This window comes from Puccinia triticina, chromosome 14A, assembly GCF_026914185.1.
Source record: "Puccinia triticina chromosome 14A, complete sequence".
Classification (NCBI taxonomy): domain Eukaryota; kingdom Fungi; phylum Basidiomycota; class Pucciniomycetes; order Pucciniales; family Pucciniaceae; genus Puccinia; species Puccinia triticina.
In genome coordinates, this window is record NC_070571.1 from 5,035,730 (window position 1) to 5,052,991 (window position 17,262).

Sequence of the window (17,262 nt, forward strand, 5' to 3'; positions counted from 1 at the left end):
CGGTGCTTCAAGTTTCAATTGGAGGAAAGATCAGATGACGCACCAAGAGAAAACACTCTAAAATATCAGCAACAAGTTTCAGACACGACATTAGAGTCTGCTTCCCACTCACTTTCGCGTCTAAATTCTGTGATTAGCTTGGTGGCTGTGTCCGGTAGGAGGCCAAGAGCATCCTCATCTTGGGAAAAGAATCTTAGTAGGTGTACTTGAGCTGGTCGGATATTTTTTTCCTGAAAATCCTCATCCCGAATTGGGAATGGCGCTGTGATGATTCCTAAAATTGGATAACCTCTAGCTTGATCAAATATTTCTCCATCCAGCCAATTTAGCATTTTTTGTTGATGTTCTACTTGGTCCACTAAAGGTATTCTCAAGTTCTCCAAGGCTTCTTCATAGAGCTTGTGCATGAAGAGGATCAAGTTCCTGTAATGCAAACCTAACACTTCATCTAGCTGTGGATTGGAGTTGTGTTTTAAGACTCTTAGTTGTCCGATCCCATTGTCATGCCTATAACAGCCGTATGGCAAACTGGGGTGAACAGCTTTTTCTAAGGGAGTGATCGCATGATAATTGAGGCTACCAAAAGTTTGAGGTATCGTGGCCAGTCTTGCTTGGAACTCTAATCTTGCGTTTTTGAGAAAAGGTATCAATATTGTACCCGAAGCTGAAAAGTAACTTCGATGGGACGGATGCTTTTGAAGGAGATTTGCCACTCTGATTAATTTTTTTGCTTTAGCCTTAGTCCCTGTATTACATTTCCCGGTGTCGACCTGTTTGTCGACTGCTGTTGAGGAATAATGATGGTCATTCAAATTACTCATGAGTTAGCATTTCCTTAGCTGATCAACAATTGGAACGGATCATTCACGCCAACTGACTCCGACGTCGTGGATTCCCACGTGAGACCCCGCTTCCATCCGGTGGCAAGATCAAGACCCTTGTTTTGCTCGGAGCTGCAAAAGGTGAAGTGATTTGTTTTGTTTTGTTTTTCAGTTGTCGTAGTGTTAAGAGGATGGCAGGTTTCAACTTACGACTCATCCGTCCCACGTGATGGCTGGCTGGGTATGGATATCTTGAAGGGACGATAGAGGCATCCAGAGCCGGTCGAGGAAGACCATGTAAGACTGGACTTGAAATTGACTCGGATTCTAGTGTCTGAAGCCCGTGTGTCAGACTTTTATCTCCTCGTCTTTCTTCCCCCATGAATTTGTCGGGTATAGTCACCGCGCTGCCCTCAACATAATTCGGCGACAAGGCGGCGAATAGTTCATCAGTCGTATACTCACTCTCAATCGGGAGCTCCAAGCGGAAGCTGTTCGTGATTTCTGGAGATGTGGTCAAGACTGCTAGGTTTGCCCACAAAAGAATAAGGCATGTGGGACGATGGCGACCAGGAAACTGAAGAGAAAACATTTTGGAAAATGTGATATTAGGTGCTAAGCCTATCATAGCCAACAGCCCACAACTGTTTTCTATCAGTCGTTTGGAACCTGACGAGCTGAGAGCTCCGGAAGAAATCTCAAACGGTACATAAATACATACCCCGGTTTAAAATTACTGGCCCATTACCGGGAACAAAGTGGGAGGTGATAAGGTCCAAGTAGCTGCGGAAGCAAGGCACGCCCACCGCGGCGAGGGCCCAAGGGAGAAGCGGGGCCTGAGGCGCAGCAAGCACCGGCCAGCGCCGCAGCAAAACTATGTGGGCGGGATCAACCGGCCGCTGCAGAAACTTGATACCGTCGGCCAACGTAACCTTATCGGATCCTACTCGCCCTCGTGAAGGTATCAACCACAGTTTTCCACCGGGATCGAAGACGGGAAAACTTTTCTCGCTCTAACACATCTACAATCACATGTCTAACCTGATGCAACAAACGACAGCGCTAGTGAAGCAGATGGCCGGAATCCAACCGCAACAAGGAGCAAGCACAGAAGAACCCCCGGAGGCGGCAGAAGAAGCGGTGGATGAAGTCCCGGACCTGAACCCGCCAAAGAAGACGAAGAAAGGAGCGGGGCAAAAAGAGGCGAGTAGGAAAATCGCCACCCGGTCGACATCAAAAGTCCCAGAGGAACCGAACCAACCGTTAGCCGCCCAACCCAGCGAGCGCGATGGATGGGAGGAGCTGTTGATGGACGTAGGCATACAGACGGGAAAAGGCGGTAAGTTATCTCGATACCAACGGAAGGAACCGAGAGGAAATCCAAAGGAATAGCAATTAACTAGCCTTACCGCTGTTAGCCTATAAACCAGAGGAACAATCGGATATCACGACGAACGATCAAACGTCGAAGAAACGAGGAAGGCCAGGGTCGGCGTCGAACCCAGTCGTAGCAGACGAAGAAGCAACCCGATCGCGGACCCAGGGAGCAGTCCCAGCCTGGAAGATTCAGGAGACATTGGTCACGATGGTGGAAAGGGCGATGAAGGCAGAGGCCGACGGTGACATGGCACTGGCGGGTCGGTTATACGACATAGGAGCCGGCCTAGGGAGAGCGGTGCCAACGAAAACCCAGGCCGTGGCTGATCGAGACGAAAGATCCACGAAGCAACCATACCCGGCGGTACCAGGCCTCAAGGTCCCCGTCCCAGTAACCAAGGGGAACGATTCGGCCAACTGCTACAAAGAGAGACAGCAATCAGAAGTGACCAAGTCAAGCGGGACGACGACCAAGGTGATCGACTTGATCTGCGACGAGTCTGCAGTCCCCACATCGGTTGATGTGGGGCTGACCCCATTTTTTCAAAAGAACCTGGAGGAATTGAAGGGACCACTCCCGTTGACAATCTTCAACGAGGAATGGCAGGATAAAGCCATAATGCATTACTCCGAGAAGAAACCCAAGGCAGAAGAAAGCGGATCCGACAGATTCCGATACTCAGGTTACCCCTACCCGAGCAAATACTGCCAGACATATAACGAGTGGTCAGTGAACCATCAAGGGTTCGTCAGCGCCCTCGGGAAGATTGGGACCGCGGCTCACGCCACCTTCGCAGGGTGGCTCGTAATTCACAAGAGGCATTGCGACGCCATAATAATCCGCGATGGTTACATGGCAGGATTACGGTACGACATCCAGATACGGTCGAATGCATTCGCGCATCGAGTAAAACTCGGGGACGGTCGAGTGTCAGTCCCCAAGCTTACCATCAAAGTCTTGGCAAGCTGATGAATCCAAATAGTGACATAGTTGAACCTATCCTCTTGGATTTTAAAGAGCAAAGTGATAGATTTGAAACTCCAACTGGTGGGATGAAACACTCTCATCCAAAATTACAGATTGCCATATATGAATCCACACACTTGCAAAATGCCCAACAGTCTCAGCCACTCAGAATTCTGAAGAAAAGCACCTCATTGCCATTTAAGGAAGAAGAATTATTGGCACGTGTGAATCATTTGTTGAAAGATTTGGATGGATTTCACCAAATGGTCATCCAGAATTACGGTACGACATCCAGATACGGTCGAATGCATTCGCGCATCGAGTAAAACTCGGGGACGGTCGAGTGTCAGTGGCCAACATCTCGGTTTACCGAGAAGACGTGGTGAGGAAGGCCTACGGCAAAGCAAGGAAGTTCGAGGAGGTGGACTTCCCCGATAACCCGTACTCGGCGGGAGGGAGAAGATACGGGTGGGATCCGACGACCGGCCAGCCAAAGTCAAAAGGTGACAGTGGCGCGAACATCCTCCCTCTCCACCTACGACAACCAGACACCCGTCCAGTAGATCCGAAGCAACCAAACCAGCAAAGAAGAACTTCGCCAGACGCTGCAAAGGGTCAAGAGAGGAATGGGAACGGCGGTCAAAAGCAAGGTCAAGGGGGGTATAAGGGCAACCGATACAACCCGCGACATGGCGAAAGAGACGGCGGAAGAGACGGTGGTCGAGACGGAAACCGAAGGAACTTTTAGTAGGCTACAAATCTAAACTCTAATTCTTAGTACTTAGTAATACAGAGACCAAAGCGAGAGGTCTCGGCGTCAAACGCATTTGTTCTTTCCTTTTTTATTCCTCCTTGGTTTAAATGTTAATGCATTTGGTGACCCATAAACGCGCGAGGTTGATGAGACCACAATGTGAGAGCAAGGATCTGATTGTTGTGCAAATTTCTATAACAGTGAGAGCAGCAGGGAAGGGAGTACAGACAATAAGGAAGACAACGAGTCAATACAAGAATGGGAGGATGACCCACATTTCTGGCCGAAGACAGTCTCCTGTGAGATGAACATCCCGCGATGGCGACTAGCGCTAGAGAACGCGGGCCTGCTGCCGGAGTTCGAAGACGTCCTTGTAGGTTTCAAAGAAGGTTTCAACCAAGGAATTCCGCAACACGTGGTCAAAGGATTCCAAAACTATTACACGCCACCGAATCACAGCTCAGCGCTACAAGCAAGATCTAAGATTGAAGAATCGATGAAAAAGGAAGTGGAAGCGGGGAGAATGTTTGGACCGTACACAAGGGAACAGGTAAACAAGCACTTCCCGTTCTTCAGAACGAGCCCGCTAGGGGCGGTGATTAACGGAGACGGGTCTCTGAGACCGATCAACGATCTGTCTTTCCCGCACGGAGAAGTAGGGATCCCGTCAGTGAATTCGTTTGTGGACTCAGACGAATTCCTAACCACTTGGGACGATTTCAACGTCGTCGCAAAATTCTTAAAGAAGACAAAGGAACCAATTCTCCTAGCGATTTTCGATTGGGAAAAGGCATATCGACAGATCCCTACAAGGCCGGACCAGTGGCAGTATCTGATGGTACAAGATTTCGAGAACGGGATAATGCTAGATACACGAATTGCCTTTGGCGGGGTGGCTGGTTGCGGATCATTTGGACGACCGGCAGACGCGTGGAAACAAATAATGCTAGCGGAATTTGATGTCCTCACGATTTTCCGATGGGTAGACGATAATTTATTTGTGAAAAGAGCAGACTCCAGACTTCTGATGACGGACGTGGTGAAGCGATCCGACGAACTGGGGGTCAAAACAAACAAAGAGAAATATGCGCCGTTTGCAGAAGAGCAAAAGTATGTCGGTTTCATCTGGAACGGAACCCACAAAACTGTTCGACTCCCAGCCAAAAAACTAGCGAAACGGATACTACAGGTGCAAGAATTCTTAGAAGATGGCACAGAATTTTGGTACACTGAGGTTGAAGTTATTGCGGGTCGGCTGAATCACGTTTCATACATTCTCCCTCAACTACGGTGCTACTTATGTAGCGTATATAGGTGGCTAAAGAGTTGGGTATACAAGGATAGGAAACGGCCGATACCCAAAGATGTGAAAGAAGATTTCCAGGTATGGCTAGCAACCCTAACAAGTTTCAAACCGACACGCTTGATCAGTCTACAAGAACCGACCAAAGTAGGCTGGGTCGGCGACGCCTCAACAAGCTTCGGAATAGGCGTTACAATTGGGAAACACTGGGCACAATTCCTCTTGCGGTCGCGCAAAGAACTAGAGAAAGGGATTGCGAAAGACCTGGATATGGAAGAAGAAAGGATATCACGTCTAGAAACCGTGGCGGTGCGATTAGGGTTGCTAATGCTCTTTAAACTCGGCGCACGAGCAGGGAAAAACTTTATTGTCTGGACAGATAATACATCAACAGAGACGGTAATAAATAAAAGAAAATCAAAAGACAAATTCGTCAACGAAGAATGGAAAGTCATCCAGAAGATGTTGATTGAAAGACAAATTAATCTGGTGGCAAAAAGAGTCAACTCAGCGGAAAATCGAGCCGACTCACTCTCACGGGGATCAAGAACGGGCCACAGAAGACAGGACCAAATAAGGATTGATGTACCTAGTGATTTACGAAACCTGATCGAACAGGTTTTAGAGTAAGGAATCCATTAGTTTAAGCAAGTAAGAGACAAATGCAATTAAAAGGAGCACAGCGGCTAGGTATGGGTGTGGATAGGCTAGCTCTGAGCAAGGCTCCAGTTACCTGGAGTTACGGGTCGGGCTCAGACCTTAGGGAGATTTCTCCAGACAGCCGGGATGGAGTCAAGGGGCCGGAAGGCACTTGCCTCTTTTCATCTACCAACAAGCAGGTCTCAGACCTGCCTACGTTAGGTAAAGAGAAAAGAGAGGAGCTCCATCCCCCACAACCCATACTTGAGTAGCTTGGAGAGAACAGGACTCTCGGGCTACTCTAGACAACTAGGAAGAATTTATTCCACTGCAGTTGTTGAAGAAGTCAATCAAACTAAAAAAGCTAATAGAAATAGCAAGCGCAAAAGGTGCGCCACAAGAATAAATTCCCACAGCGGGCGGGACGCGGTAGCAGCAGATTGGATGTTACACTAAGACCCATGTTCCGATGCGACGCGATTTTTCTTCGATCAAATCACCCCAAACCTTAAAAAAATAGCTCTCATCAAACTCGAAGAAGCACTTCGCGTCAATCCGGGAACCCTCTCCCAGCTCCAGATGTGAGCCATATTTCTGGGGGGTCCAGTGCGGGGGAGCCCACTGGAATGCTGGAATCTGGAACTTCAGCTCTTGGTGTGTGCATACCTTGGAAGGCGTGCTTGGTGCGCATTACATTAGATGGCAGCTGCCTAATATTTTATCCTCATTTTTCCGGGGCCCGGCGCGGCGAGGCCACGCGTGTGACGTGTTCGATGCAAAGTGGATCAACATACTTTGTGGCGCGTCGCGGCTTTCACTAATCCCTGTGACCTGATCAACCCTTGCGACACAGAAAGTCAGGGTCCCCAAGCCTACACCACGGGTGAAGCGCATCGGAATGATTTCGATCGGCAACTAACACGGTTTAGGTTTGCCCGCAGCAAGGGCGGAGCCCTTGACGGTCGGCAATTCACCTGAAATCTACTCCACACAAGCCGCTAGCAGACCATTCTGGACACAGCGGAATTTTGATAAGAGCCATTCTCTATGAGGCTTGCTCACTCAATGCAGACCCATTTTTTTGAGTTTGGTTTTAACCCTAACTTAACACTAGTCCCCCCTGGTGGGAGGCTTGCTGTGGCTGACACAAAGTCAAAGATTTGGCTGAGGAAGATATCAAAAATGGCTGGAGGAAAATTATTTAGCCTCACCCAGCCTCCCCCTCAGCTCCAGTGGACCTGCCCCAGAGCCAAAATATACTTCTGGGACTCAGCTTTCAAATTGAAATGGCACTGGTCTCATCTCCCCAATCCCTGCCATTTTCACTATACTAATCTTTCAAAAATAAAAAACAAAAACACAAAGAAATTCAAACTATGGATCTACCATCATGACTTGTGGATCTTGGATTCACAAACCTGCAGATATCTGCAGATTCTACACCTGTAGCCACTCAATAGTTGCATTTTGTTGCAGATAGAATATTCAATCATGCATATTATCAGAAAATTCAAAAATGGATCTTCAGAGAAATGGAATATCCTTCAGGATTCCTTTGACCTTCAAAACCAATTTCTTCATTCAATTTTGGAGTTTAGGCCTCAAGCCAATAGGTGTGGACCAATGCACATCAGTATTGCCAAAAAAACTGTCTATTCAGATTTTCTTGAAAATATTTTGTTGATTTCAAACTAATTTTTTAATATTTTTGGGCTTGAAAATCATTCCTTTGTCTGCAAGCCTGCAGACATTATTCATAGGTCTCTCCTACAGAGAGCCCTTGGGCGGGGTTCCCCAGACCCTCCATTTGAGAGGCTTAGTTAAGCTAGGGCTTAACCCAAATTTTGATTGGGATGATTCCTCCAATCATACTGGAAGCTTTCTAATTGCTTTTTGGGTTTTTGCACCATCCAATGAGCTTTCTGGATTGAATGTCGGAAACTAAAGTGTAAGTTGTGCACTACGGGATTTGAACCTGTGTCCTCAAAATTCAAGAGTGATGATTTTTACCAACTAAGTTAAAATAACACAGCCCGCAAACGGGTGATGAAATTGTAATTTTGTTGCGCTGATGTAACACAAAGTCAAAATCAAATTTGTGCCCTGGCCCAGTTGTCACCTGGCGTTTTCAATGGCAGTTGCAAGAGCAAATAACAACCCCTTGATGGCTGGTTAGAGCACCACTTCCAGCCATCAAGGGGACAATGACATACACACCTCCTGTGATGACCCGTCTGTACCAGCCATCAAGAGGAACATACTACAATCTTGATAGCCATTCAGTACCAGCAGAAAAGAGTAAAGCACTAGTTATACTCTTGATGGCTGGTACTGATTGGCCATTGAGAGGTAATACACATACCCCTTGGTGCCTTTCATTACACTAGCCATTGAGAGGAAAGCATTAAACTCTTAATGGCCCTTTTGGCGGGCCATTGAGATAAAAACTCTGTTGGTGATGTTTATAAACACCTCCCTTGATTGCCCATCAGTACCAGCGATCAAGAGGAACATAATACACCCTTGATGGCCTGCAATGATCAGCAATTGAGAGGAAATACACACCCCAATCAATGGCCCTTCAGTACCAGCCATTGAGAGTAATATACTACACATCAAGAGGACATACACACGTCACTCAATGACCCAACCAGTCATCAAGAGCAAAGCGCTGCACTTTTTATGGCCTGTCAGCGCAGGCCTTCAAGAGTGTAGTATATTCCTCTGAATGGCCGGTCAGCGCAGGTCATCAAGAGTGTAGTATATTACTCTCAATGACTGGTACTGACGGGCCATTCAGCGGGGTGTGTATTTCCTCTCAATTGCCAATCATCGCAGGCCACCAAGAGCTTATTATGTTCCTCTTGATGGCCGGTTTAACTGCTGCACTTTCCTGAAAACAAATTCAAGAAGTGCAGCGCAGCGGGGGACCACTACGCAGCCATCCCACAAAAAGGTAACGCAGTGGCTTATTGCTGCGCTACCGCTGAGAATTGTGGCTCGCCGCTTTTTCCCCAAGCCAAAAAGCAATAACGCAGCAACCGCCAAAACCAATGCGCTTTGTGCTTTCCACAGCAAAGAGGTTTCAATGTTACTCTGAAAGTCGGATACACAAACTGTTACTCCATTCTTGATGATTGGTTCACCAGCACTTGAGGAGAGAAGCTTCCCTCCTCAAAGGCCAGTCTGCAAACCGGTCCTCAAGGGGGAGAGAATTAATTTGTGTATGTGTTTCTGTTGAAGCTATGACTTTGAGGTTCAAAGTCAGAGAGTCAGAAGCCTGAGAATTTCACAAATGAATTAGATGGAGGGAAAATGAGGGTTAGTCTCACAGGATGTGGTTCTAATATGAGTGCAGCAGAAAAATGGAGAACTGATGGGGTCTGATTACTTGATGTAGACTTGTATGTAATTATAGGCTATATACAAGTGATCAGATTGTGGTTGTGGGTGAATTGAAGCTTGTTCAACAGTAAGCCTTGACAAAGGCTTGTGTAATACCACAAGCTTGCTTGGAGTTCTTGCATGTCAACTGCAGGCAGTTGCTTGACTTTTTCTTGCAATGAAAATAACTCTACTAATCAGGTTTCAAGGACTCCAAGGTGTGAGATAGCTGTAATATTAAACTTACTAGTGATGCTGGAGAATTTTTTTAATCAAGAAAGAGTTCATTCTAGAAAACATGATTTTTGGGAGAAGTAAGAGAGAACATCAGGAAATCAACAGGCTCTTATATGTGGCGGGCACCATACAGGCAAGATCAGGGTTCAGGGGGCTCCAATTAACATTGGAGTTCCAATTGCCCCCCCCCCCCCCTGCAGTGTGATTGGCTCAAAATGCTTGGGTTGGCCCGGACCCAAGGCAACCTGACCCAAACCCAGCATGTCCCAAGTTGGGTTTGGGCTTGGACATCATATTTTCAAATCGGCCCCAACCCAACCCAATGGGGCACTGTTTTTTTGACCCAACCCCAGCCTGTTTACACCCTGAACTGGACCAGACCAGCGGGCCAACAATGTTCTCTTTTTGAGCTTGGGTTGAGCCAACCAAGAAATCTTCAAAAGAAACACCGCGGGGTATTTTTGTAGAGGATGTTTTTGTGCCTCCAGAAAGGAAAAAAAAAAGACTACATATGTGAGGAATTACTGCTCAGGATCTCTCAGAGCATTAGCTCTGCCTGCCTTGCCTACTAGCAAGTGCCCAGAATCTGGAATGGAACTCATCTGAATTATTGTCTTCAGGGAACAAAAAATGAATCATTAGATGATTGGAAGGAATTAATTAGATCAAGGATTCAAGTGTGAATATCCTGCTAGGTAATTTTGATCACATATTCCAATTCATCTGGATGATGATGCATATACCAAGTAGCTAAAAATAGAACAAGGTGCTTTGAATAAGCATGCCGGTTCCTTTCGTCCCTTGAGAAGTGTTTGATCAAATTTCGTTGAACTGGTCCAAAGAGGTGGACAGAGTCTTCGGGGGACATGTTGTCCCAAGGCAAGCGATCTGGTTTCGTTCGAACTAGTCCATGAACCGGTAGACTGTCAGTTGGTTTGATCATCATCTGGACCAACCAGTGCAGTAACTCTTTCCTTCTGGTCTCTCTTTTTTGTATCGTGTTATGCACCTCTGGAAAGTACCGCATGATCTTTTGGTGAAAGCTGTCCAAATCTATCAGCAAACGATTGACAAGTATCAAGAGCTGGTCTTCCCGAAGTGGCAATGAATCGCTTTCCCTCAGAATTCTGAGTGGCTGAGAATCTTGGGTACTTTGTAGGTGTGTGGACTCGTATATGGCGATCGATAATTTTGGATGAACGTGTTCATCCCCCCCAGTCGGAGTGTCGAATCTATCGCTTTGTTGTTTAAAATCCGAGGTGATAAATTTAACTATCTCATCGTTCACAGCCTTCACACTACCAAACTTTTCTTGGTCAAATTGAGGCGGGAACAGCTTCAAAAGGATTGACAACGTTTCTTTGGGGGGTTCAAAAATGTTGAATCGAATGGGTGCCAATTCTTGAGATGACTTTGGACCCGGTGCTTTAAGCGTCAATTCGAGGAAAGATCATATCAAGCACCAAGAGAAACAATCATCCAAAATATCAGCAAAAAAAATCGAGACACGATAATAGAGCCTTCTACGTAGCCCAGTTACTCACTTTCGCGTCGGAATTCTGAGAGTAGAAAGGAAGCTGTTTCCGGTAGCTGTTCAAGAGAGCCTTTGGCTTGGGAGAAGAACATGAGCAGTTGTAATTGAGCTGGTCGAAGTGTTTGGTCGGAAAGATCTGCTTTCCAAATTGGGAATGGCGCTTCAATGGTCCCTAAGAGTGGATAACCTCCAGTGTGAGCAAAGATTTGTTTATCCAACCAAGTAAAAAATTCTTCCTGGAGTTTTACTTGGGCAACTATCGGTATTCTCAAGTTTTCCAAGATTTCTTCATAAAGCTTGTGCGTGAATAAGATCAGGTTCCTGTAATGCAAACACAACACCAGATCTGTCTGTGGATTGGAGTCGTGTTTCAAGACTCTTAGTAGTTGAAGCCCATTGCAGTCGTGGTTATCCCCGCTGCAGGCAAGTTTATACCTGCCGTATGGCAAACTGGGGTGAACGATTTTTTTTAAGCCACTGAACGCATAATAATCGAGTTTTGGATCAGTGAGCTGGGCCAGTTTGTCTTTGAATGCTAATCGTGCGATCCTGAGGTAAGGTATCAATATTTCACCCAATTCTGTCAAATAACTTCGATGGGACGGCCTGAATGGATGGCTTCGAAGGAGCTGTGCCACCCTGTCCAATTCTGACATTCTGGTGTTAGCCCGTGTCGGATTTTTTTCGGCTTTGCCCTGCTTGGCGACTGCCAACGAAGAATAATGAGAGCCATTCAAACTCATCAATCAAAACTTTCTGAGCTGATCAACAATTGACCCAGATCATCATGCCTACTGACTTCGACGTCGTGGAGTCCCACGTAAGGCCCCGGCTTCGGTTTCATCCGATGGCAAGCGCGTTGTGGTGCTCGAAGCTGCAAAAGATGAAGCGATTTTTTGGTTTTGGTTTTCAGTCGCCGCAGTGTTAAGATGAAAGCCTGTTTGAACTTACGATGCGTCAGTATGTAAGACGTAGCTGGGTGCATTGGATGTCTTGAAGGGCTGATCGAGACATCCGGATCCGCTGGAAGGGGGACACCCTGTAGGAATGGACCTGAAAAGAACCCGGAGAGTACGATTGGAAGCCCGCTTGTCGGAGGTCCACCTAGTTCTGCTCGTGGTTCTTCCCCCATAAATTCGTCGGGTGGAGCCACGCCGCCTGCAGCAACATGATTCGGCGACGAGGCGGCGAATAGATCATCGGTCGTATACTCACTCTCGACGGGGATATACAGTCGGATGTTTTCCGGAGATGTGGCCAAGACTGCCAGGTTCGACCACAAGAGTATAAGACACAAGGAACGAAGGTGAACAGGGAGCTGAAGAGGCGACATTTTGGAGGCGGTGGAAACAGGGGCTGCCAACAGGCCACGAATGTTTCCTACCAGGTGCCCTGGCGAGCTGAGAACTAGAAGAAGTCTCAAACGGCACCTCCCTTCTCACTTCTCAGTATGAACCTGCTGCAGCTTGTTGCAGCAAGAACGAAGTGCCCCGTTTTCAACACCCATGGTCTGATGCGACGATCACGCCCCAAAACTCCATGCGTACACACACATGCATGGAAGTTCCACATCATCATTTCAATAAGGTCCCACAGCCCTGGCACGCATGTTTTTTTGATGGCATAGGACTGGAAATTGCATCAAGAAGTGTGTATACACGTGATTATGATGAAACAAACTCGGCCAACGCACCAGTCTCTTTAAATACTGATCCTCTCATTGAACTGACACACTTGGTTTGTTCTGGCTTAAGCTAACCGTCCTATCACGCCGATTGAGGCATTCCCCAGCAAAGGAATAAGCCCGTAGCGCTGGCATGCTGATCACTAATAACAAATCTCCGCACATAACTCCTCCATCCCCCCTTCCGCTCTCACATATCCTCCCAATCTACACTGTGATGTGCGCGTTTGTGGGCCCGTGTTATACATATGTCCCAACTCAGCGTGAGGTTCCCGAGTGGATTCTTGATGAGAGAGAAGTCCACCTCCTAAGATTACGAACAAGCAACAATGTGTGCAGTGCAGTCTGAGATCTGCGGACTAATGTACACTCTGCCTCAATCCCCTGCGTCCAGGAACAGAAGTGCGTAAGGACCAATGGTGATGCCAAAATAACCTGCCCCACAACGATCACTCGGATTGATTTTTTGTTTTTATTCGTCGTCGTCGTCGCCGACGTCGACGTCGAGCCGGATCTTTTCGGGCGGGAGGAGGGCGAGGGCGGTGTCGTCGTCGATGTCGTCGGGATGGGACGGGTCGAGGAGGGGGAAGTCGGGGAGGATGCGGACGGCCTGGGTGTGGAGGGTGGTAGGGTGGACGAGGACGATGGTGCCGGTCTTGGAGAAGCGGGGGAGCAGGACGACGCGGGTGCGCGACGGCTCTGTCCAGCCACCCGCCATCAATGCTTTCCCTCAGTGGTGGAGACACGCGGAGACGGGGACTTACTTTCGGGGGGCCCGAAGACGCGCAGGGCGGTCCCGAACGCCGGCTGGTTCCCGACGAAGAACACGTCCGGCAGCTGGCCCAGCACGAACGGATCCTGGTCCCGGAGCGGGTAGCAATCTGGGCCCGCCCCCGGATCAGCACGGAACACGCGGGCAAGCACGGGGGAGGGGGATGCGCACGCAGGGTGTCCGGGGCGGTGGGGGCGATGTGGCCCCATTCCAGCATCTGGGTGGCCAGCTTCAGCCGGTCTTCGTCGGCCACGTACTTGTATATGTCGTCGAGGTTTTGGCCGGAGGTGCCCAAGAACCTGGGACGAATGGGAGCGAAGATTGAGATCGGATAGCGAGCAAGAGAGAAAGAGAGAAGGCGAGGCTCACGTCGTGCCGCCGATCTCGGCCCACCACGGGTTCGGACCCATGACCAGATCGGCGGGTTTTTTGGCGGCGGTGGCGGTGGGGAACAGGCAGCGATGGAGGGCCTGCTGGGGCAAGCTCTGGATGGTCGGGTCGGCCGGGCCAGGCATGATGTCGATGGGCAGTCCGAGCTGGCTGAGCAGCCGGTCGGCATGGTCCGTGGCTGGAGGGGCACATGTTGCGGGCTCGTATGCCGCGCGTTTCTACCCCAGTCGTGGTGGGTTTTCTTTTTTCAGTTGAACACACAGATTGGAGGTTGGTGGTGGTGGTGGAGAACGCTTACGAGCTTGGCTGATTCCTTGGTCTGGGACACGGCCGGCTTCTCGGCGGCCGGGGAGGCCCGGGTGAGGTTGCCGGCGATGAGCAGACGGCCGACGCTCGCCGCGAGTGCGCGTTCGTCGTCGCCGCCGATATGGCCGTTGAGCCAGTCGACGAGCGTCTCTGCGCGCGCCTTGGCCCGGCTGGAGTTGTTGTTGTCGAGGTCGAGCCCGGAGACGAGTGCGACGAGAGGCTGGTCCTGCTTCTGCGGACGAGGAGGGGGCGGCTGGTCGGGTACGCCGGCATAGACGATCTCGTGGACCTCGAAGTCGCCCTTGCTCGTCTCCCGGCCCCTCGCCCCAATGATGATTCCTATAGGTGCAACTTTCTCTCAATGTTGTGTGTTCCTGGTCGTTAGAGAGGATGCGGCGACTGACCGGTGACCAGCATGTATTTCTGCAGATCGACGCCCACGAGCCTGACGCGCCCGGATTCATCCTCGAGCATGATCGAGTCCTCGTCGGGCGACAGCCACTTGCGGGGGGCGAGGGCAGGCCCCAGATGATGCTGGAGAGGAGGCGCGAGGTGTGAGTGGGTATGGGGGCGTTGTTTGGAGAGAGAGAGAGAGAGAGAGCGAGAGACCTCTCTGGCCAGGTCCTCGAGCACGTTCGGCTTGAGCTTCATCTCGCAGTACACCGTTCCGATGACCACGGAGAGCCGGGAGGGGTCGATGTCGAGGACCCTGCAGGGCACATGGCCGGGCCAGGTGTGCCTGCAGATCGTGTCGAGCTTCTCGCGCAGACGGGCGAGGCGCAGGAAGTAGACGTTGGCGAACTGCTGGGCGTAGGAGCGGGCCTTGAAGGGGATCACGAACCCGTCCCGGAGGCGCGGCAGGGGGTCGTAGGAGAGGGCGGCCATGGCTGGCGGCCTCCTGCCCGGCGACCGGCGGGCGGCAGCTGGGGGGGGAGCCGCGCCTGCGCAGGGGGCCCGCAGCAGATCGACTGCGGCACAGCCCCATCGCCACCAGCCACAGCAAACAAGTCAACAACCCACCACCCACCCACCCCACCACCTAGCCAGGATGCTCTCGAGCTCAGCACCGACAGCCAGGATCGCCAACTCGAGCAGACTGCTCAAGCAGTCCAACCAGTTCATCTCCCCACACTCCCTCCTCCTCCGCACCCGATCGGCAGTCCAGCAGCGAGCCCGGAAGACCCGGACGACCCGGCCGAGCCGATCGCCCAGCCTGCTGGCCATCCTCACCCAGCACACCGCATCGAAACCACCATCGTCCTCGCCCTTCCTGCCCACCAAGTTCCGCTCAGAACACTCCAACCCGGCCATCGACCCCGCCAAAGTCCGATGGCGCCCGCCGCTGCTCAAGGCCCAGGCCCGGGCCATGATCTGCAAACAGGCCTTCCACTGGCGCATCCTCAGATACATCTTCAACCTCTCCGCCGACGCCCTCGACCCGCAGAAGACGCCCCGCGAGAGCCTCCCCCGCTCGACCCGCAACCTGCTCGCCCAGAAACCCAACTTCTACGACGGCTCCCTCACCCTCCACGAGTTCGCCCAGATCCCCGCCGACCCCGTCCCGAGACTCGTCGAGCTGCTCGGCGGCCCCGAGCGCCTGTCCGTCAAGGATAAGCGCCTCCTCGGCCTCTTCCAGGCCCCCAAGGACATCGCCAAGCCCGTCTCCAGCACCACCACTCCCGCCGAGCCCCACCAGGATCAGCCCATCCGCTCCAACCCTCGCTACTCCACCCCAACCCTGATCCCACAGGCCTTCGGACCCTACATCGGCAGACGCAAGCCGTTCAAGGGCAAGATCCGCGAACGGCACCGGGAGGCAAAGGTCGCCGAAGTCACCCAGAAGATGGTCAAGATGGACGACAGAATTCAGACCTACAGAAAGGTTTGTCCTCTCTCTCTCTCTTCCTCTCTCGTTATATATGAGTAACTAACTTTTAAACGTGCTGCACAGGAATGGAGGGTTGTCAAGGAGAAATCCAAACCGGCTCTACCCTTTTAAATATATCCGCTCTGATGAAATCCAAAACTTGTCTTGTCTGCCGTAGTATGAGTACAGCAGTAGCAGTCGTTGTATCTTTGGGATATATACATGGACATCATGTCTGTGTAAGAAAAAGGACTCATGTGTAATCAAATAACAAGTCACACTTGCAGATACACCCCACCTTCTACTAACAACAACAACAACATTTCAGCACACACATTTCCAGAGAGAGAGAGAGAGAGAGACAGCCCTCTCAATCAAGTTTTTCGAGGTAGTCCAAGCGCTCGAGGATGACTGATTTCGAAGTTTCTTCGATCTCCCCGGCGAGGAAGACCTCGTCGAGGATCGAATAGACCCGATGGAACTGGAAGACCAAGTCGAGTTCGCAGACGTTCCCGAAAAACGCATCTGGATCAGAGAGAGCCCGAAGAAGCATTAGTCCGTGTGTCTGCTAGAGAGAGTGTGTGTGTGTGGTTATATGTACCCAGGACCTCGACGAAGAGATGGATGGCCTCGAGGTACGAGAGCTCGTTGTCGTTCGAGTCGATGCAGATGCAGAAGAAGAGCCCGGCGTACCGGCGATAGACGACCTTGCTAGTCCGGAACTACCCATGCACGCCCATCAACATGTGCGTGAGTGTGTCAGGGATGGGGCTGAGGGGAGAGATTACCTCGACGAAGTTGGACTGGTATTTCTGGTCGCGGGTGGCCACCAGGCGATGGACCTCGCCGCGGATCTTCACCTTCTCTTCGTCCTCCATCGGCACGTACCATCTGGGAGAGAACGGGCGGCCTTCAGCACGGCGAGACACGCGGGGGGGTTGGGGAGAGAGACTGACTTGGACAGCCGGGTCTTGCCCTGCCGGTTCTGGACGAGGATGAAGCGGATCATGGGGGGCGAGGCTGCGCGGCGGCGGACTCGGCTCGTTCGATGGCCGGCGGGACGATGTTCGTGGGCTCCCAAACGGCGGCAGTCAACTGTTTGCTGAGGAGTGCCACCAAAAAAATTCAAGTTACATACAGGGGGTTCCAGAGTTGGCCAAGCACAACTTGGCCCATTCTGGCTCAGCAAGTTGCAAAAATAGTCAACAAGCTACATAAATACATACA

At 50.6% G+C, this 17,262-nt stretch overlaps 5 protein-coding genes across 5 annotated transcripts; 2 read left to right on the forward strand and 3 right to left on the reverse strand.

Moving 5' to 3' along the window:
* Positions 1 to 65: 65 nt before the first annotated feature.
* Positions 66 to 1,038, reverse strand: PtA15_14A460 (uncharacterized protein; the record flags this gene model as incomplete). The annotated part of the gene is made up of 3 exons (XM_053163179.1): positions 66 to 784; positions 879 to 953; positions 1,032 to 1,038. The coding sequence occupies 3 exons, from the start codon at positions 1,036 to 1,038 to the stop codon at positions 66 to 68; spliced, it is 801 nt and encodes a 266-aa protein (XP_053027131.1).
* An 857-nt stretch (positions 1,039 to 1,895) lies between these two features.
* Positions 1,896 to 3,929, forward strand: PtA15_14A461 (uncharacterized protein; the record flags this gene model as incomplete). Its single annotated transcript, XM_053163180.1, has 3 exons — positions 1,896 to 2,160; positions 2,240 to 2,673; positions 3,729 to 3,929. The coding sequence occupies 3 exons, from the start codon at positions 1,896 to 1,898 to the stop codon at positions 3,927 to 3,929; spliced, it is 900 nt and encodes a 299-aa protein (XP_053027132.1).
* A 6,369-nt stretch (positions 3,930 to 10,298) lies between these two features.
* On the reverse strand, positions 10,299 to 15,053 carry PtA15_14A462 (uncharacterized protein; the record flags this gene model as incomplete). The annotated part of the gene is made up of 12 exons (XM_053163181.1): positions 10,299 to 10,385; positions 11,027 to 11,188; positions 11,265 to 11,722; positions 11,816 to 11,890; positions 11,968 to 12,416; positions 13,210 to 13,399; positions 13,465 to 13,581; positions 13,644 to 13,771; positions 13,842 to 14,080; positions 14,161 to 14,507; positions 14,573 to 14,702; positions 14,802 to 15,053. 12 exons carry the CDS (start codon positions 15,051 to 15,053, stop codon positions 10,299 to 10,301), a joined length of 2,634 nt encoding a protein of 877 aa, XP_053027133.1.
* Positions 15,054 to 15,216: 163 nt separating this feature from the next.
* Positions 15,217 to 16,167, forward strand: PtA15_14A463 (uncharacterized protein; the record flags this gene model as incomplete). Its single annotated transcript, XM_053163182.1, has 2 exons — positions 15,217 to 16,050; positions 16,120 to 16,167. The coding sequence occupies 2 exons, from the start codon at positions 15,217 to 15,219 to the stop codon at positions 16,165 to 16,167; spliced, it is 882 nt and encodes a 293-aa protein (XP_053027134.1).
* A 238-nt stretch (positions 16,168 to 16,405) lies between these two features.
* Positions 16,406 to 17,044, reverse strand: PtA15_14A464 (uncharacterized protein; the record flags this gene model as incomplete). Its single annotated transcript, XM_053163183.1, has 4 exons — positions 16,406 to 16,560; positions 16,637 to 16,757; positions 16,824 to 16,926; positions 16,992 to 17,044. The coding sequence occupies 4 exons, from the start codon at positions 17,042 to 17,044 to the stop codon at positions 16,406 to 16,408; spliced, it is 432 nt and encodes a 143-aa protein (XP_053027135.1).
* Between the last annotated feature and the right edge of the window lie 218 nt (positions 17,045 to 17,262).